General features: G+C 42.2%; 1 protein-coding gene across 1 annotated transcript in view; it reads left to right on the top strand.

Moving 5' to 3' along the window:
* The first annotated feature begins 1543 nt into the window (after positions 1–1543).
* Positions 1544–21299, top strand: part of LOC126409093 (solute carrier organic anion transporter family member 5A1-like) — a 68023-nt gene continuing 48267 nt past the window's right edge. The window contains exons 1-2 of the mRNA XM_050075008.1: positions 1544–1776; positions 3752–5126. Coding sequence (XP_049930965.1) covers positions 4172–5126 — 955 coding nt within the window. The 5' untranslated portion in view covers positions 1544–1776; positions 3752–4171. The remainder of the gene's footprint in view (positions 1777–3751; positions 5127–21299) is intronic.

Below are 21299 nucleotides of genomic sequence, written 5' to 3'. Positions count from 1 at the left end.
ACATGCTGTTGCTATCTGTTTATTGTATTAAAGCATGAAATCCCGCATTTTTAATGTACGAAAGCATCCTGTATCATAACTACATGTGTGCCGTTTGTAACAAACCAAACCGCATGAAAATCAGTTGAAAATTCAGTGAGTTATTCTATTTTACTTGTGCATACAGCTCCTTCCTCAATAGAAGTGAACGCACTGTGGAGGCGAAGCGAGACCCATCCAAGATGGCGGCCGGCTAGGACGTCGGCTCCAATAGGCAGCGGCAATCAATGCGGCATCTATGTATATATGTCTATGATATTTAATGTGTTTTGAATCAACTAAACTTAACAGCACTTCACAGAAACCTCTGCCGCTTACTAGTGTTTAGGAGGTGTAACTGCAGAGTGACACAGACACACCACCGCAGAAGTAAAAATGCTCACAACAGCATAGGCAACGTGCGTAAGCCACGTGCGTAGGGTCTCCGCACAACCATAAACCCCCTTTAAGCAGTGTTTTATAAATGAGACCCCTGGTCTGTTTGTTTTGGAGAAGAACGATAATTCAGCTCCTGGTAAAAAGAAACCCTGAACGGGGCGTCGGTAGCGTAGTGGATAGTGCCGGCGCCCCATGTACAGAGGCAATGCCTCGCTGCAGCGGCCGCAGGTTTGATTCCACCTTGCAACCCTTTGCTGCATGTCATCCCCCCACTCTCTCTCTCTCCCCATTTCACACTGTCTTGTCAATTAAAGGCAAAAAGCCCAAAAAATAATCTTTAAAAAAAACAATGAACACTGATGCAATTGTAATCGGGAAAAGTTTCAGCTGGTTGCAATCTGCAATCCTCACCACTAGATGCCACTAAATCCCCCTAAATCTTAAGACATCAAGTTTGATGTATGCAGACTGTATGATGACAGCGCCTACTGAATCGCAGGCTACGCCGTACGATGCAACAGCCTTGCAGCAAAGGTGTCAATAAATAAATGAAATATAAATTATAATAAGGTCTAATGATTCTTAATTACAAGAGTAGTGACATAAGTGTGATTTAAATATTAATGGCTTTTTACAGACTTTTACAGAAGCTAAATTCTCCTTATCAATACTTCACTACATGTTAACAGGTGGGCAGTAAAATATGCACTGATTGGGGCGTCGGTGGCTAAGTGGTAGAGCAGGCGCCCCGTGTACAAGGCAGTTCGGGTTCAAATCCAGCCTGTGGCCCCTCGCTGCATGTCATCCTGGTCATCCCCCCCCCATGCTTACCTGTCCTGTCCATTAAAGGCAAAATGCCAAAAAACATCTTTAAAATATGCAATGATTAAGATCAGTATACATGATGAAATAGTGGCATTACATTTGCCATAAAATTTGGGCTTTTTAGGCATTGTGATTGTGAGAAAGAGCTGTTCAGACTACTTTTTTTCTGGTTATTCTTGTTTTGGCTCATTATTTATCCTCTAATTCATACTTAAACCCTAATTATGTTTTTTTTTTATATTGTTTGTTTCATATATATATATTTTGACTTTGATGTTGTTAAAAGGTGCTGGACAGATAGAGTTGCCATGCATAAATCACAGGGGGGGGGGTTACCTCAGCATCCCCTGCAGTGACACACGTTATGCTTTTAATTCGGAGTGTTTCCGGTGTTCTGTGAGAAGATGTCTGGAGCTGAGATTTTTAACATGAACGTGTTTTTTTGTATGAATGTAAGCGCCTGTCCTCTCGGAGCTTGTGGTGTAACTCGGACATGAAGGTTTAAAGGTGCGTGTCGTCGCCTCGGAGTGTCAGGTTAGTGAAGCGCAGTGTCGCCATCGTTGTTGTCTCTTTCTCCATCGGCAAACGTTATCTCTGCAGGTTAGCTGCTAGGCGTGCAGCTAGCTGGGACGTTAGAAGGACTTCCGGTTGTGCTCTTCAAAGTAAAGCCTAGCGCCAAACTCCATTATAAAACATTGGCGAACTGACGTTTTGCTGAACTGTAACGCTTTACACGTCACGTAGCAGATTTAACACTTTTTTGAATGCATCTTTGTTTACTGGAATATTCGGCATATATTAATTATCTATTTGCGGTTTAATAATAGGCCAGCGTTAATAAATTGTTGCCCTCTTCCTCGTTTGGTCTACCTAGCTAACATAAGCTACCACAGTGGGCATCCTCTTGGTTTGAGCCTGAATAATTGACTTAAAATTGACCAGTGGCAAATAAAATGTAAGCCGAATTTATCAGTAGACTTCCTTGATTCAGCATTTTGTAAAAGTTTGACCAAATATAAATGTTACATTGAGCTACACAGAAAATATTCTTACTTTTCGAAATCAGTAATGGGATTCGGTGTGACTTTCTCCGTGTGTGTGTGTTTTTTTTTTTACACATTTATTTGACTTCGTGTAGGGTAAATATCACGATACTTAGTTCACAATACAATATTATTGCGATTTTTTAATGGTTTGAGATAAGCTGAGCATTGCGATAAGAGATACTGCAATACCTTTTTGAAGCTGCAAATGAAGAATAAACTTCATCTGTTTTTTCTAATGAGAAAAAGCTTTAAGTTCTTGTTCAATTCACGTCAATCAATTTTTAATTGCAGCAAAATGTATGTAATGGACTGTAACACCAATTGATTTTATTATACTGGTAGGCTATCAAAAGATTATTTGTATTTGCATTATTAATAATTTTTTTTATTTAAAAAATTGATATGTGGCATCTTTGTATCAATACAATATTGACACACAAAATATCCCGATACTATGCTGTATCAATTATTTCCCCCACCTCTGTCCCACTGTAAAGGCAAATGTGGGAAAACAGTACAAGGATTACTGCTCCTACTTAAGGGCTGTTAGTTACTTATGAAGAGGAGGGAGTGGTGCAAAATCCTTTTTATGGACTAACCAGCATGCACGACAAGAGTGAAAACCAAAGCTTTTTTGAACTCCAGGATTTCATCTTCATTTTTAACTTTCAAACATCAAAGGTTAAGTTTAAAACATCTAATAACTAATTATGGTGGAGGGAGGGTCGTGCATTTTCCACCAGTCACTCAGGGAGGCTCAAGAAAAAATATTTGTAGCTTCGTGGAGGGTCAAAAGAAGATAAATAAAATAAAATAAAATAAAATAAAATAAGTCACACCCAGCTTCTCCCCTCCTCTGATAAGTAAATAACAGTCCCTTAGATATGATATGATTGTCTCTTGAAATATAAATTAACAACATAGTATTCAAGGCATTGTGTTTTTGTATATCTTGCCACACACTTAAAATATGTTGTGTGCTGATTTTGTGTATGTTACAGTACTGCTGGATTATGATTTTTTTTTTTTACGCTTTTATTGTGAAGTATACATTTCCGGTTTCCGTGTGATTGTGTCTGCAGCTTGACGCCGTGTTTTCAAAACAGCAGCTACGAGCAGCGGAACACTGCGGTGTTTCTGAGCGGCATTATTATCCGAGCAGCCCGTCACCAGACCCCTCGGACTTCTCCCGTTTCACGCTCGTTTTCCTCGAGGACTCATCGCTTCTGTTGATTTTTTATTTTTCATACAGATCTCCATGGATTTACACAGAAATATGATCACTCAATGACAGCCCGCTGGGAGGACAGCTGGTGCGGTGATAACATCGGGAGGGGGGGTGATGCCCTTGACTTGGGGAGGAGGAGTTAGAAGGAGAAGGCGGGGGTGGGGGGGGGGGGCGACCATCATCATCTAACGTACCAAAAGAAGTGACATTGTGACTGTGTGATCTTCACTGGCAGGGGTGTCAGGGATGCGGCGCATGCTCTGCAAGTTCATTTCATCCCTGCCTGCCACGGAGCAGCAGCGTCCTGCTGAGAGAAGCCATCAAGTGGAAATGTTGTGCATCTGCAGGGAGCCCTGGCCCCGGAGCTCCGCCGGGCAAGCTGAGGAGGCCTGAGCGGTCTCCACCTCCGGATTAGATGGTGGCAGAAAGCAAGTGTGCATGAGAAGATAAACAGAGGCTGTCCAGCCTGCGCCGCTGATAAGCAGGAGCTGTGAGTCCACTCTCCCTTTGGTTGACATTGTTGCTTTTTTGGGCCTCTTTGTGTGCCAGACTGTGTTTGTGGGAGTAGATGTACCTATTAATAATACATTTAATGGGCAGCAGCCCCTGAACTGTTGATGTAGGCTTGGAACTGGGGCGGGTTTGACTGGGAATAATGGCTGACCACGAGGAAGCGGAGTTGTCGGAGTCCCTTCAGAAGGAGGACGGGTTTTCCAGTGAGCTGGAGGAGCCAGGTACAGACTTCAAATCTAAAAGTTTGCCTATTTTAAATGAAGAAGCGCCCCAAGAGGAAACCTTACTGGCTGGTTCTGTGTCCATAACGGCGGAGGAGAGCGCAGAATTTATCCAGCTCCCGGCCAAGACTGAGTCCTTTCAGGCCGAGTCCCCGACAAGAACAAACTACCTGCCCAAGCCGGGGAAGTCGGCGCTGAACAGGCCGAGCTCGTACATGGAGAACACGGAGATCCGTAGGAGTAAAAACATGGCGAGAAGGAAGCCCCCGGGGTTTTTTGCTTCCAGGCTGACTCGGATTCATCTGCCCAGTCGGAAGTACCTGAGCGTTATTTTACAGGACTCCCGCTGCTTCCTGTTCTGCATGTGCTACCTGACGTTCATCCAGTCGCTCATGGTGTCGGGCTACCTCAGCAGTGTCATCACCACCATCGAGAAGAGGTACAGCCTGAGGAGCTCAGAATCAGGCCTCCTCGTCAGCTGTTTCGACATAGGGAGCCTCCTGGTGGTCGTCTTCATCAGCTACTTTGGTGGGCGGGGCCAGAGGCCTCGCTGGCTGGCGGTAGGCGGGGTCTTCATCGCTGTGGGCGCCGCCCTCTTCTCCTTACCTCACTTCATCTCCCCGGCCTACCAGATCCAGGAGGTCAACTCGTCCTCCGCCAACGAGGGCCTGTGCATGAACAGCAATGCCAGCGGCAGGGACCGTGTCGACATCACTTCCTGTCCCAGAGACCAGGAGGGCAACGAGCACAACCTGTACGTGGCGCTGTTCGTTATCGCTCAGATCCTGGTGGGCATGGGGTCCACACCCATCTACACGCTGGGACCCACCTACCTGGATGACAACGTCAAGAAGGAGAACGCTTCGCTGTATCTAGGTAAGAGTTTGTGTCAGTGTGTGAGTCAGCGCTCAAACACGAGCCGCCATCATCCAGCAGCAGCTGATGTCACGGAGTGGTCATTAGCTTCCTGTCTAAGTAGAAACCAATCAGTGACATCAGTTCTGCAGTGACTGGTTTGAATAACGGCAGGTGTTTGGGCAGCAGTGACTTCTGTTGTCTTCATCTTGTTAGAATCAGCCGACACTCACATCCAGCATGATGCAGAAAATGTGTCTCAGTCTGAAGAAGCTGCGTTACAGCTCAGTAGACACATAAAGCCCCAAAATACAGTGTTCATATTGGTAAAAGCAGACAACGGCGGTTCCGTCATGAACAAAAATCCCAGCAGAACAACATTAAGTCTTGTTTGATGCTCATATTCAGATATTCATTCAGGTGTTCTCCAGTGAAAGAGAGCAGGATTGAGCCACAGTTCCTGGTATTTTGGCGGAGAGAACAAACAGAAACCATAAAAGCAGAACCATACAGTAAGATGTGAGAAAAGAAAGTTTCCACAATGCATCAGATGGCGATGGGAATCGAGAACTAGTTCCAAATTGAGTGGCCCACCTGGACCCTGTCTTCCCATGTTTTTGTGCCTAAGGGTGTTCTCACATAAAGTCCTTGTAAAACAAACCAAACTCAGTACTCTTAGGTCGCATTCACACTGGCGTCATTTAGTCTGCTTTAAACGAACCCTGGTCCGCTTCCACGGATAGTTTGGTTCATTCAGAGTGGTGTGAACGCTCATTCGAACTCTGGTGCGGACCAAACGAGCAAACCCTAGTCCGCTTGAAAACTGGAGGTCTCGGTTCACTTGCAGGTGAACCCCAGTGCGGTTCACTCACAGTGAGAAATGCAAACGGACTATCCAGTGAACCAAAGAGAGGACGTGACGTAGAGTGCAGTGCATTCTGAGTAAAAAAACAACAAAGCCAATAGCGCGAACCGGGAGAAGGAAAGGTAAAAAAGAAAAAGTTGGAAAATGTCTCGTGGGCAGATGTGGAGTAGTGACGAGGTGCAGGCGCTTATTGATATATGGTCAGAGGACTATAGCAGTTGCTGGCTGCCGGCTGAAGGGGATGGATTTCCATTTTCGGTCCTGGCCAAACAATGAGCTATTTCATCTTCCTGGTCAGTGGTCGTTTCAGGCAAAACGTGCCCACACAAGCAGCTGTTGTAAGTGCATGACGTTGTCCAGGCTGTTTGGTCCGCTTTAAAAAGTCTAGTGTGAAAGTGAACCGAATCAAATGACGGTGTGAAATTTTTCGGCATTCCCCGCCCAATCAAACCGAGTCCCCCAGACCATCCTGGTGTGAATGCGTCCTTAAAGTGGAACAAAAAGTGGACCAACAGAAAAGGGACTCAGTTCTTTTTGTGTTCACATTGTCATTTCATTTAAAAAAGGACTCAGTTCTCTTTCTGGCCAACTTCAGCTCTGATGGGGCCTCAGTCCTCTTTCTGTTCACACTATAGTCTACATATAAAAATATTGATATAGTTTTGTTTTGACTTTGATGTGGCACTGCAGTGCGGTTATGAAGCCCCTCCATTTCCGATAAACCTAAAATTGGAGGAAAACCTTAGCGTTTCTGTGCTGTAGACTGTTTGATGTATTCTACATTCCACCAACAGCATATGACCTAGAGGGCTGAATACAATGGCAAAGAGCTAAGCAAACCTGGAGCGCGCCGGTTAGGTGAACCGCACATTGGACTTGAAGCAAACCGAACTCAGACCAACTTGTGAGGTGGTCTGACTTCAGAGAGGTCTGAGTTCCCATATGCGCAAAAAATGCAGAGTCACTGCTCTGAGTCTGTTTAGAGGGCTGAAAAGGACCAAGTGTGAGAACACCCTAAGTGACTGTTGGAGACAGTTTTTGAAATCGGCGCAGTATTAATTGACAGCGCTGCAGCCCGCAGCTGCGAAACAGGCTGCCAAGTGATGGTGATGGGGAATTGTACACTGTCAGTGTACTAATAGCGTTTGTTTTTGCAACAGACAGGCTCAAAATATCACTGTAAGTGTTTAACCACAATGCTGTAAGATCCTTTTTGTTCAAGTAGAACCCCCTGAAATCACCATAGCTAAACCCACCAGACTCCATTGAAATAAACAGTCATTTTATCATCATAAAATACACTTCATTCAAAGTCGACTGAAACAAAATAAAACTCACAGAAAATAGTCTTGATTTGTCTTTTCACTGTTCCAACAATCACCAGCTCTGTTTGGTTTAAATAAACCCTTAATTCACCCAGTTAGATGTTAAAACATGCTGCCTCTATACAAGCTAAAGTTTGTGTTTGTTTAAATGGAGTCTGGTGGGTTTGCTGCTAGCAATTCCAGGGCTGTTTCTAGTTAAACAAAAAGGATGTAATACTTTAAAAAAAAAAAAAAAAAAAGGTTTGTTTCTGTAGGGATCCCTTACATACTGTTGTCAGACACTTAGAATAACAATCTGAGCCTGTCAGTGGCAAAAACAAGCACTTTGAGAGAGTGTGCTTTAACACCATTTGTGGCATGACAGTGATGCGGTCAGGTCTGAAAGAATACTGTCGTGCCACAAATGCTGTTAGAGCATACCCTCTCAAAATAAAAAAACAAATTTTGCAACTGTTATGATGGAAATACATGGGGTCTTTTATTCAACACTGGACCTGTTTCAAAAATTGTTATCTCCATTAGTCACATAGACACAAAAACATGCGATAATGTTGTCTATGTCGAAAAAAATCACAAAGCTGAAAATGAAAACACATCACAAATTATTTTTTGATTTTGTTTTTTTAAAGAAAGGTAGCTAAAATACATCCTGTTTATATTTTATGTGGTGTAATTTCTATTTGTGTGATTGCCAATTTTGCTGATACTGACATGGGTCAAAGTATGTGGACACCTGAACATGGCACCCACATGTGATTGTTAAGCACGTCGTTCCAAAACTAGGAGCATTAATCTGCTGCTGTGACAGTCTAGGGAACCAGATGTTGGAGTCTGGCTGCAGGGATTTGCTCCCATTCAGCTACAAGAGCATTACTGAGGTCCTGTGGTGATATTGGGTGATCAGGTCTGGCTCACAGTCGATGTTCCAGCTCATCCTAAAGGTGTCAGATGGGGTTTTTGGTCAATGCTCTGTGCAGACTAGTCAAGTTCCTCCATACCAAATGTAGAAAACCATTTCTTTTTGGACCTGGCTTTACAGGAGAGAGCCAAACACAAAGTGTTTCCTCAAAGTTGGAAGCACACCATAGTCTAAATCATTGTATGCAGCCCAAAGATACACAGTTTGAATATGCAACTGCATTGAGCATTCAGCACCACCTTTGTCACATCACCAAACATTTGTTTTGGAGTAGGCTCCAGTGCTTTGCTCAACAGGAGATCAGCAGAAAGATTGACAAGCAGGAAGTGAAAAACAACGCTACTCAGTTCCTGTAGTCCCAGTTTTTGCCACCGCCATGGTCTACGTGTCAGACGCTTGCGCCACATAGTTCTACAGGCAAATCAGTGGTGTAACCGTTGAACTGCCCCCTTTTCCACTGCCCTTCCCTTTCACTTGCTTCCCCAGAAGTTCTCGCCCCAGTGGACTCAAACAAGGTAAAGCCTAATTAAACCAACAAATGAGAGCTGGGTTATGAAAGCGAGTAGAGGAGGTGGAGGGAAGAGGGGAAGGGCTTATGTGCATTCCTGACGTCGGGGTAGAAAAAACTGAAAGTCCTGCAGAGGCTCGGCTCTGGTCTGAGACCCTTTTTTCCTTCTTTTTCAAACAACCAGAGGAGCAGAAAGAAAGTCTTTGATCTGTGGAGCTGCCGGTTGGTGGTACAGTGTCACCTGCAAGGAGTTAAATGTGATTTCACACTTTCCAGGTTGTAGCATTACCCTTTTTTGGCTGTAATTTGCAAAATGCTTGACGTTATTTCTCCTAAGGTGAGGGGCTGGCGCTAACTTCAGAAGTTTTTGCGGGTCTGTGAATGCAGGCTACAAATAAATGAATATGTGGGCAACCCTTAAATTATTTTTTTGGTCTGCAGGGGATTTTTTCACTGCAATACCACGAGTGGCCACTGGAAAAAAATTGGAAGCAAGACTGGGCAGCTTTCCTGGGGGTGTGGTATTTTTACATTCTTTAAAATGTGTCCGGAGGAAAACTTTAAATAATCATGAGGAACTCTGGCAAAAGTCTGGCTGTAGTTTGCCACCGTTTTTGAAGCATGTCCCACACTAGGAACTAAGATCTATGTCTGTCTGTTTTCCTTTTCTCCCGACTTTATGGAAGTGCTGCACTAAATTACTTAAGAGCCCCTAGATTTTTTCAATATTATGACCAAGGTGTACAAAGAAAAAAAAGCATTTCTAACATTTACATAAATGTTAAAGAACATTTTGGGCGAGAGCATTGTGTCCTTGAATTTGCAGAAACTTTAGAGTCACAATTAGGCGAACGTGATCTTGTCTCAGTAAATTTGAGTATCATCGTGTTTACACTGTCGTGGCGTATTCATGTCCAGACAGGACATCTCTATAACTACTGCTAAAATGAGCATAGACAGGTACACATGGCCTGGTCTTCAGCTTGTGTGGAAACAGTCAGTCAATTAATTTTCTGGTTAATTGTCAATTAATCAACAACGATTTTACCAATCAATAAATTGTCATTTATCAAGAAAAAAAAGCACCATTTTCTTATCAAGCCTCTTCAAGTGTATTTCTACTTTTCTCTGTTTTAAATCCATTAAAATCAAATATCATATAACAGTACATTTGAAGATGTCACCTTCAGTTAGTAAGAAATACGTAAGAAAAAAGCATAATGAAAATAACTGTGAGTTGCAGACCTGCCCGCAGCACTGATCATAATTTCCCTGCACTGAAATTTATTGGGCAACATATAAAAGAGAGTTGAGGAATTTTAAATTAAAATCAGTGTGAACAAAAATTAAAATAACCTTGAAATGATCTGTAGTTGTTTCTGGTTGTAACTTGATCTGCTCTACTAGCCACTTTGGCAAGTAACCAAAAAGTGTTTGTCTGCTGAGACCCATTGATGAGTAAACTCTGGTATTCAGTTGCTTTTGTGACTGCTGAATGACGACATTTGTTTGCAGGCCTAAACAGTCTCTATGGTTGCCAACGGCAGGACGGTGCAGAGCACAGCAGAGCAGAGCAGAGTGTCCCAGCCAACAGGAGCAGAAACTGTTTGGCTGCAGAAACATGTTGGTGTAGCCGGTTAGATTAATGGCAGCTGACAGCTCCTCTGGTCACTGGAATAAGGACACCATCACAGTTCAGTCTCGTATCAGGGACAAACACAAACCAGCAATGTCCCGCCAGTTTGATGATGTCAGTGTGTAATAGCTTATTTGCACTTGCTGTTAATTTCCAAAGCAGTTAGAGAAAGTGTGTTTACCATGGATGGCTGCTGCATTGCAACTGACTTTTTAGCATTTCACAATTTCCAATTTCCAATTTTCCGTGTTTCTTTTCTGCATAACAGCATAGCACGTAAATTAACTTTTTAGGCAAATGACTCATATTCAGCTCAAAAATATCAAAAATCCTGGAAATGAAAATAACCTTGATGTCATCCCTTGATTTTTTTTTTAAGCCACTGCGAGAGGCATTACGTTTTTGGGTGTGTTCGACCATTCGTCCATCCCAGTCTTGTGAATGTAAAATCTTAAGAATGCCTTCAGGGATCAAATTTGGCACAAATGTTCACTAGGGTTTAATGAAGAACTGAGTAGATATTTGTGATCAAAGGTCAAGGTCACTGTGACCTTGTGTCCCTCTCATTCTCTTGATTGCAATATTTCAAGAACACATTGAGGGAACTCTTTCTAATTTGGCACAAACGTTTTAGTTGAAGTCAATGATGAACTGATTAGATATTGGTGGTCAAAGGTCAAGGTCACTGTGACCTTGCGTCTGTCTCATTCTCAGGAACACAATATCTCAAGAAGGCCTTGAGGGAGTTTCCTCAAATTTGGCACAAATGTCTACTTGAACTTAAAGGGTATTTTACCGCTGGATGGATTGCCTTTTAATAAAATTACACAGCAGAAAGACGCAAATACTTTTGAAATTGGTGCTACATAACCAGAGAAACCAAAACAAACAACGTTTTCGCTTAAGAGGAAGAAAACCTCCATCTATCAGAATGCAGTGCGCCGCACCACACCATTAAACACACCGCTGGTATATGATGTAATGCGAACACATCTGTTTGAAACAATGGCAGCCGACTGGCAAGGAACAATCTCAATCTCTTGAGACAAGAGATCGACAAGAAATAGGCAACTCAGTAGAAGAATTTGTTTTTATTTGATCAGCGCTGCCTAGTTTTACTTTTTGACCTCAGTTTTTTATGGCCTTCATTTTCACTGTGCCGGAAACAGTATGGCGCCCACTTTCTGTTCACAAACTCTCATAATTACAGTATTAAAATATGTTTCTATAAATATTGTATGTAAGAAATAGGCAATACAGTAACATAATTTTGATATAGATTTGGTCAGCAGTGCCTCGTTTTACCGTTTGATTGGGCTTTGGTCCGAGTTTGAGAGAGGGAAAGAGAGGGGTGGGTCAGTCTCATGATCTGCTTCTGTCCTTACTGTGTCCCTGGTGGTGGCATGGGTGGAGGGCAATACCAACCAATAAAAATGCAGAAGTACACCCCGTAGTTTGAACAACAGCCCGAGAGTTATGTTATCTGATTGAGTTTCGATGGGGGGTGAGGTGGAAAATCTAGGCACTGGTTAGATGGAGGGTAGTTTACCACAGTTCATTTACATATGCTGCCCACAATTTTTTGATACAAAGCTGGTTAAAAATTTGCTAAGTATCCCTTTAAGAGTGAACTTATTAGAATTTGGTTGTTAAAGGTCAAAGAACAAGGTCACTATGTTCTCACACAACATGTTTTTAGCCGTAACTCAGGAATTCATACTCTAATTAAGACAAAATTTCACACAAATGTCTGAGAGGATAAGATGATGAAGTGATGACATTTTATATCCAAAAGGTCAACTTGACTGTGACATCATTATGTTCTGCAAAAACACTTTTCTGGCCATTAATAAACGTCATATCTCAGGAACAGAAGGGGAGACATTTTGTTGGATACTGAATTGGTGACTCTAATCTTGGGTGTCCACCTTGAAACTGTGATGATTGTAAAGATCTTCTGTGCTGCCAGGTTGAAGATGTGTGTGTGAAGCATCCATGTTTTCACAGACATGGATGTAAACTTTAACTGTAACTTTTTATTTTTTATTTTTATTTAACCTTTATTTAGCCAGGTTAGTCCCGTTGAGATTAAGAATCTCTTTTTCAAGGGAGACCTGGCCAAGACGGTCAGCAGCAAAAACACAAAGTTGCAGACAGAGACATACAGGGAGAACAAGTACAATTCACAAGCACTAAAATTTGCATAAAGAAAAACTACCAATAAATCAAATCATGTTTCTGGGAGTAATTTGTACAAACAGTCAAGCTAAAAACATCGACATCCCATAGAAACTGCTTCCAAGTCCTTCAATTTAGATTTAAAAACATGTAACGACACGAGCTTCTTCAGTTTTAAATCATTCTGCAACAAATTCCAGGCTGAGGGTGCAGAATACCCAAAAGCCCTTTTCCCAATTTCAGTCCGAGCATTTGGGACAGAGAGCATAAAGAGGTCCTGAGAACGCAGTGAATACTGCCCGGTGTTTTTTTGCGTGATGAAAACACACAGGTAATATGGAAGCAGACCAAGAATTGCCTTATATATAAAGGTGTACCAATGTAGGAGCCTACGGGTCGCCAGGGGGGGCCATCCTACCCGAGAGTACAACTCACAGTGATGAGTCAGTGCTTTACAATTTGTAATGAACCTTAGGGACGCATGGTAGGCTGAGTCAACCATATGGAGACATTGAGCAGAGGCATGCATGTACAAGAGATCACCATAGTCTAATACAGGTAAAAAAGTTGCAGCAACTAGACGCTTTTTTACATTAAAAGAAAAACACAACTTATTCCGAAAATAAAAACCCAGTTTTAGCCTCAGTTTTTTCACCAGGTTCAGCACATGATGTTTAAAATTAAGGGAGTCATCGATCAAGATACCCAGGTACTTGTACGAGTTAACAACTTCTATCTCCTTTCCACCAACAGTGACCACCACAGGTACATTTTGTAACCTAGCCTTTGAGGTGGTAAACAACATAAGCTTCGTCTTATCTGCATTTAAAACGAGTTTCAGCTCATGCAGTTTATCCTGAACAACCACAAAAGCATTTTGCAAGTGCTCAACTGCCAGTGCAAGAGATGCTGCACAGCAGTATAAAACAGTGTCATCAGCATAAAAATGGAAAGTAGCATTTGACACATTTTGACCCAGATTATTCACATAAATAGTGAACAAAAGTGGACCTAATACAGAGCCTTGTGGCACACCTTTGTGGATCGACACAAAATCTGAGCATAGACCATCGTACCTAATGCACTGAGACCGATTACTAAGATAGTTTGAAAACCAAGAAACTGCTTCTTTTGAGAGACCTGAGTTCAGAAGTCTAAGTTTTAAAACATCGTGGTCGACTGTGTCGAAAGCTTTGGACAAATCAAGAAAAAGTGCTGCACAATGTTGCTTCTTATCAAGACCTACAGAAATGTCATTTACCACCTTCAGTGCAGCCGTGATAGTACTATGCTTTTTTCTAAAACCTGATTGATATGTTGATAAAATATCATTGGTGTATAAAAACTCCTTTAGCTGAGCACTCACAAGAGATTCAAGAATTTTAACCAATACTGACAAATTAGATATTGGCCTATAGTTATTTAAAATACTTGGGTCTCCCCCTTTCAATAAGGGGAGGACAAAGGCAGATTTCCAAATTCTTGGAATTTCCTTAGTCAGCAAAGTTAGGTTAAAAAGATATGTAAGAGGCTCGGCCACAAAATCGGCTGCCAATTTCAAGAAATAAGGATCAATCAAATCAGGTCCTGAAGGTTTTCTCGGGTCTAGTTCTTTTAGAGCCCTACAAACTTCCTGTGCAGAGAAAGGCACAAAGTTAAAAGACTGACCAACACAGACAGACACATCAGTACTGGGTTTCACAGACGCACTGCAAGCAGAGTCAAACAGGGAGCCAGTAGCCACAAAATGCTCATTAAAACAGTTCAAAATTTCCATTTTGTCATGAATAGCAACAAAATCCTTCATAACAAGGTTGGGCACTGTTAGGGAATGATTGCTGACAGAAAAGGACTTTATGGCTTTCCAAAATTTCCTTGGATCATTTAAATTTTTTGTGGTGACAGACAAATAATATTCTGATTTTGCTTTCTTAATAAGAGAGGAACATTTGTTTCTCAGTTGTCTGAAAATAGTCCATTCAGTAGCAGAACCTGTTGCCCTTGCCTTTGCCTAAGCCACATTACGTGCATGAATAAATTCAGTTAGTTCAGGGGGAAACCAGGGGTTATCACGCCCCTTAACTCTGTATCTTTTAAAAGGTGCATGTCTATTTAAAATTTGTGTAAAACCATCATAAAAAAATGTCCATGCTGCTTCAACATCAGGGATCTGCTCTATTCTACTCCAATTAAAATTGAACAAATCATGAAAAAACCCCTGTTCATTTAAGTGTTTAAGATCCCTCTTCAAAATAACACGTGGCTTGGATTTAGGGATTTTAGTGTTTCTAGTAGCAGCAACAACACAATGGTCACTTAAATCATTGCAAAAAACACCCAGCTGAAAATTTATGAGGAACATTAGTCAGGATCAAATCAATTAGAGTGGATCTCTCGGGCTGTTTAGGATTGGCCGAGTTGGTGAATTAATCAACTGGGTAAGATTGACAGAGTCACAAAATGATTTAAATTCATCTGAAACTGGCTTAAGCCAATCCCAGTTAAGATCACCAGCTAACACAATTTCATTATAATTTAGTTTGGATAAAAGATGCATCAAAGACTGCAACGCGTCAACTTGACGGGTTTGTGGAGCCATACAACTGCAAGGCAGTGTTAACACACCAGTAGCGTGGCCAGAGTTGCCACTGAAGTGTTGCTCAAGGGCTTGTTAACGTAGTTGTGTTGTCATGGGCTTGTGTGTGTCTGCTACTTGCAACAAAGCACCTCGATTGAACATCATCTTAAGTTTGCATTTGGTCAAAAATATTTGCTTTTGTGCTTTTCATCAGTGTCTGAGCCCTATTTTAACATCACATTTCGGCGCCCCATAGCATCCCCGTGTGCATCGGCTGCTGTGAAACTGCGCCTACTTAGGGTAACAAAAAAGGTTCATCTTGGGTGCGTCGGTACAGTGGACAATCAAGAGAGGATGGCAGAAGAAATACCCTCACACCAATTCAGCTGAGCTGGACAACCACAAAAAAGGTTCACATGCTGAGATCAATACCAAAAAATGTCAATTTATTCAGAACATCCATGCACAAAAAGAAGAGTGCTCAGAGTGCAAGAAATAATAATAAAAGTGATAAAAACAGCAGCAAACGTTTCAGTCCTTGACTATTATCAGAAGAATGGTACACAATAAGATGGAGGACAAGAGGGTTTACATATGAGTCAAACTTCCATATGGGACCTTAATGTGGGTTTCCCAATTGTTCCATTTCAACGTGTAGAGGTCTACATTATTTATAAGTCTGAATGTCAGCTTTTCCAATGCCGCCAGATGACCAAGCTGACTAAACCAGGAACTGACCGAGGGAGCATCGAAGGCCATCCATTCACTCATAGTTAGTTAGCATCCCAGCATGTGCGCAGTCTGAATCCACTGCATCAGTGAAACTAAGAGTTTTGTGTTTCTGACTGGTTCAATCTGGGCGCTAATTCCCATCCAAAATTCCTGTATCTTCATGCAGTCATTGACTTGTAGCCTGTTGCTGCGATGCTTCTAGTGTGAACACAGCATACCCTGCTCCAGAGGAAGTATAATGAAGGCTCTATAGTTTGCAATTTGTTTAAAATTCCTTTCAGGTGTTTCAAATTCCACACAAAGTAATTTGGGGCATTTGTTTACAGATTTGACTCTCCCCTTCTCTGTTTCCTGAGCTGAGATCTATAGTGTGTCTGATTTTAACCATGAAGTGTGCACAAAGGGCTGACTGTACACAGATATGCCTCTTATGCTACTTAGCCTACTTAGATTATTATGTTAGTGGCAGAACACGAGATGAGCGCAGACAGATGACGTCTTGAGTAAATCTGCAGCTGTATTGTGGATTCAGTAGGAATGCTGCATGGAAAGACCCCTACTGTATTCATTCAGCCCGCTGCTTTATCTCTGCAGACACTTTTAAAACACAGATTCGAGCGCTTCCAAAAGCAGTGGGAGAATTTCCTGGAACGGGCTTGCGCTAAACGCAAAGTGAAATCAATCGGTGCAATTTGTCTCGTAATCCCCTGTCAGATCAAAGGTGTCTCCTGGTTTATCTCGGCTGTTAATGGAGATAAAAGGCCGACTGGGAGGGAGATTTTAACTTGAGGTTCTGGTGAATCTTAAGTCAGATGGCCGTGTCGACTGGGAACAGTGCCAGCCCAGCAGCAACACAATGAAACATATTCTGTTTGGGCCCCGCCTTGAATAATAAGAACAAGGGACGTCATTCTGGGACAAAGATGGGGTTTATTCCTGGTGATCTGTTATTAATCGGGGAATCCAAGTGAAGACAAGCCTATATTCACACAAGGCATGAGCTTTAAAGCTACTTGATGCTGCTTATGCTGCTAATAGCAGAGGTAACTGAGAAGTACGTGGACACCTATCCATTGCAGCAGTTGAACATGTAGGCAGTGAGTTGCTGCTGTAACACCCTTTTGGTTCAGTCTTCTTCAGCTGTTTTAACCTGGCTGCAGGGATTTGCTCCCATTCAGCTACAAGAGCATTAGCGAGGTCCAGCACTGATGTTCCCTCAGAAGGTCTGGCTTGCAGTTCACGACAAAGCCAAAATGAGATAAGATAAAGACAGGGAAGCTCCTAATTTGTCCTACTTTATGACACTACCACACTGTATTGTGCCAGTATGGGTGCAGTGCACTCACAGCAACCATTCTGGTCCATTTTGGCCCTGCTTTGCGTTAGCCTACATATGAGATCATGCCCAAAGGCGTAACAGACATCCATTAGAATAATTCAGCACAGTATTGCTTTGTAACCCCAATAAGAGATGCTCTGTTTGGCTCTCATGCGAGGCAGCGGGCCACGGTGAAGCCACTTGAAATTTTAATGTGCCAGCTCAGAGATGCAATATGGTCCTCTCAGGGTCTGACTGCGCCAGTTTGTGTTTGGCATGCTGTATCATGTTTGTGTGTGTGTGACCTCAGACCTGTGGTTTTTGTCCGGTTTTACTGACTGTAGGTTGTGATTAAGAGTCAATTAAACTGACCTATACAGAACCAACCAACCACCCAAACATAGTCTGTGTCCCCTTTTCTGGTGAAGATATAAAGTCATTTCTGCACTCTGATTGCCTGTTTTCTCAGAGATTAATCCTGTTTTTGATAATGTTGCTATCCTATTAGACTGTGTTTAAATCCTGTGATCATGGCAGCTGTTTTCTGTTTGGGTGGGTAGTTATTTTGTTGCATATTCGTCTCACCAACGTCAATACAGACGCCCTGTTAGAGGTTGTTAAGAGCAGTTAACTTAGTCAGTGTTTGCATGTTGATATTTCTTGTGTCAAGTTACAACAACCTGTGTAGCTCAGGCCCCCAGGAAGTGCGCCAGGCTTTGAAGCCAGTGAAGGAGGAAGTATTCAGATCCTTTACTCAAGTACTAATACCACACAGTAAAAGTAATGTGTTACTGGTAAAAGTCCTGCATTGAAAATGTTACCGAAGTAAAAGTATGTAAGCAAAATCAGGAAAATGTATTCAAGTATTAAAGTAAAAGAACTCAATGAAGAAAATTTTATATCAATTCGATAAATAAAAAAGATGAAAAGGAAAAGCAAGTAATCCTGTTTTGAAAAACTGGAGCTGTAAAATGTTTTTGCATGAAAATAACTTAAATGATTATTGAAATATTTCTATTGTATGGTTTGTGCGCAAAAATCTAAATTTGTAAAGTGAAAAAAAAGTTATCAAATAATTGTTGTGGAGTAAAAAGAACAGTATTTTCCTCTTAAGTGTGGTGGAGTAGAAAGCGGCCTGAGAATGATATACTCAAAGTAAAAGTGTCTCAAATTTGTACTGAAGTAAATGCACTTTCACTGATTTTTTTAGTTTTTTTTCTTTTGTGGTTGTTTATTTTGTTTTTTTTGTTCTTTAGCCCCCCTTTTGAACCAGGGAAACAGCAAAACAGAAATCTTCATTATTAAAAAAATAACTGAACTGTTTTGTGGTCATTCAGACCTTCACTTCCTTTGAATGAGCTCAGATTTGATCGTACACATTTATAAAACAACTTTAAAATATCCCCCTCTAATATCTAATTTAAATTGTTGTAAAAACATCAATATATTTATCTTTCAAACAGCTGAATTTATTCAAATCTCTCGCCAAAAACTACATTTTTCAAGATTACGTTTGAGCACATCATAACGTCATCATTTATGTTCACCCAGTATTAATTCTTACTGAATAGAACTTAAATGCATCATAATGTCACTCAGTGCAACCTCTGTCAGCTGCTAGTTGCAGCCACCAGCTACTAACAGCTAACGTTAACTAGCTCTCCTCTTGCCAATTTTAACACAGACTCGTTGCTCACAGTGTAGCATCATCAGCAAAAAATAGGGTGTGTCCTCAGACCAGTCAATAGTGAGTTAATGTGTCTTTTTGTCCCGAAAGTGCCCTGGGGAAGATCTCTGTGCGTACCACACATTTTCTATAGTCGGTGAGACGATGGAACACTGTTAAAAAAATATCGGCCACTGCCATTGGTGAACTCCATCATGTTGGCTGATGGAAGTCAACAAGGGGAATATTGGACAATACCAATTTGCAGCTGCTAAATCAGTGCATCTCAAGCCACAACAACCACAAAATGACTCGTTTTACTTATTGGGATTTGATCTAACATTTGAAAAGTCTAGAAGAGTCACATGATTGAATCATTTTGTCCGAGGCCCCCCGGAAGTCCGCCAAGCTTTGAAGCTAATTTTTTTAGTGGCCAAACTGTAGTACTGCAATTTTTAGGGTCCGTCACAACCCCGAAAAATGACTCGTTCTTTCAGTCTGATAACATTTGGAAAGTCTAGAAGAGCTGCGAGATTAAGTCATTTTATCCCCGTTTAAGTAAGCAGAGGTAGCTGTCTGTATGGTGCAAATTAGCCACACGGTCGCACTCGTCAGAGCTCGGCGCTGCAAGGCTCTAGTGTGTTTGCTCTAAAGGCTGCACAGTGCAGAAGTAGTGCCGATATTCCTTGAATCATCCGGGTACTTTTATATTCGGCAGTTGAACCATTTTTGCTTTATGCGCCACTTAGCAACTCTCTGAACGTAGCCCAGCCTTCATCGCTGTATCCAGCTCTCTTTATACATCCATGGTGTGGCTATGTTAGTCTCATCTGTGCTGTTGTTTCCTGCCGCTGTGTTTCATGGTTTAGCTGTTTTTCAGGCTGCGGCACAGGAAGATGATGCACCCAGTTGAAATCCTGCCCAAAAAAGCTCTGATTGGTTTGTTGTTCCAACTGGGGAAACAGCAGACCTACAGTATCTTAAAAAAAAAAGAATCAGAGAGGTGGTTGGAGATTGAGAGTTCTGAAACTAAGCCCAGGGTTTCTGCAGGTATCAGCAAATCTAATTTAATGCTTTTTAATGCCCTTTTTAATGCCACTTTAAACAAATTTAATGCCCATGTCAAACTGCAGATGGCCCACAAGACGGTTTATTTGCACATTTCAAAAAGAACAAAACCAGCCTGAAGAATGATGTGAAAAACTAACTCTAACCTGAAAAGGCTGGAGGCGGTCACTGTAGCGGCAGGTGTGGTGGTGGTAGAAGCAGCAGCTGCAGTTGTGGTGGCGACAGCAGAAGTTGCGTTGCTGGTAAAGAAATTCAGCACAGTTAACTGCTGCCTGCCTTTAATCACCGACTTGTGACTATCTAACAGCATGTGTGATTTCACCGCATTGACGGGCATTGTGTTTGAAGATCTTTTTGCACACGCTGCAAAACGCCACTCGTGGTTTATCGTCGACAAGCTTTAACCAGGTTCTGAATAGTTCCTCATCCAACCACTTCTGCTGAAACTTGTTCTACATAACATTTTTTCCCCACTGGCCCCCTGGGCCAGTAGTTCAGAGTTTTACTGGCCCCTTGTATATTCTTACTAGCCCAAGTAAAAAAAAAAGAGAGAGAGAAAAAATGTCTATAAAACTTCATTTCATTTAACTTCATTTCATTTAACTCCATTATACCTCACCATAGTGCGTGATGGTCTATATACAGCACAGCCTCTGTCCACTTCTTAGATGACCTCACAACAGGTTTACAGAGCTTTAACTTCTGCCTGTATGAGGGAATCAGGTGGACGGTGTTGTGGTCAGAGTGGCCCAGTGCAGCGCAGGGGACGGGGTGATAGGCTTTGTTAACAGTTAGGCCTATCTAACAGTGATCTAGAATATTCTTCTCTCTGGTCGGACATTTTATAAACTGTTTTTATTTGGGGAGTTCATGTGTGAGGTTACCTTTGTTAAAGTCGCCAAGGACAGTAACTAAGGAGTCTGGGTAAAGTCCGCTCCACACACAGTAGCTATCTGGTCGGCTAGCGTGCGCTGTAGCCTACCTCCTGCACATTGGCCTGCAGTGGGGGGGAGTAAAAAGGTTTGCAGTTGATGAAAAAAGATTCCAGATCAGGAGAACAGTGCTGCTGGATCACTGTCACGTCATTACACCAGCCGCTGTTGGTGTAAAAACAGATACCGCCACCTTTAGTTTTGCCGGAGAGTTCCGTGTTACGATCCGCTCAACAGTTGGAAGCCTGCCAGCTGCAGCGCAGAGTCCGGTGTCGATCCACACAGCCATGTCTCCGTGAAGCACAAAACTGCAGGTGTAGAAAGTCTCCGTTTTTCACCATCAGTAGCTGAAGTTCATCCAGTTTACTGGCCAGCGAACGCACGTTGGAGAGAAATATACCTGCATGGCCTCCGGCGTTTCACTGCACGAGCAAAGGTGAGGGCACCTTTGGCCAAAAAGCCCAATAAA

The sequence above is a fragment of the Epinephelus moara genome, chromosome 21, assembly GCF_006386435.1.
Source record: "Epinephelus moara isolate mb chromosome 21, YSFRI_EMoa_1.0, whole genome shotgun sequence".
NCBI lineage: Eukaryota > Metazoa > Chordata > Actinopteri > Perciformes > Serranidae > Epinephelus > Epinephelus moara.
This window is presented reverse-complemented; position numbering and strand designations above follow the sequence as displayed.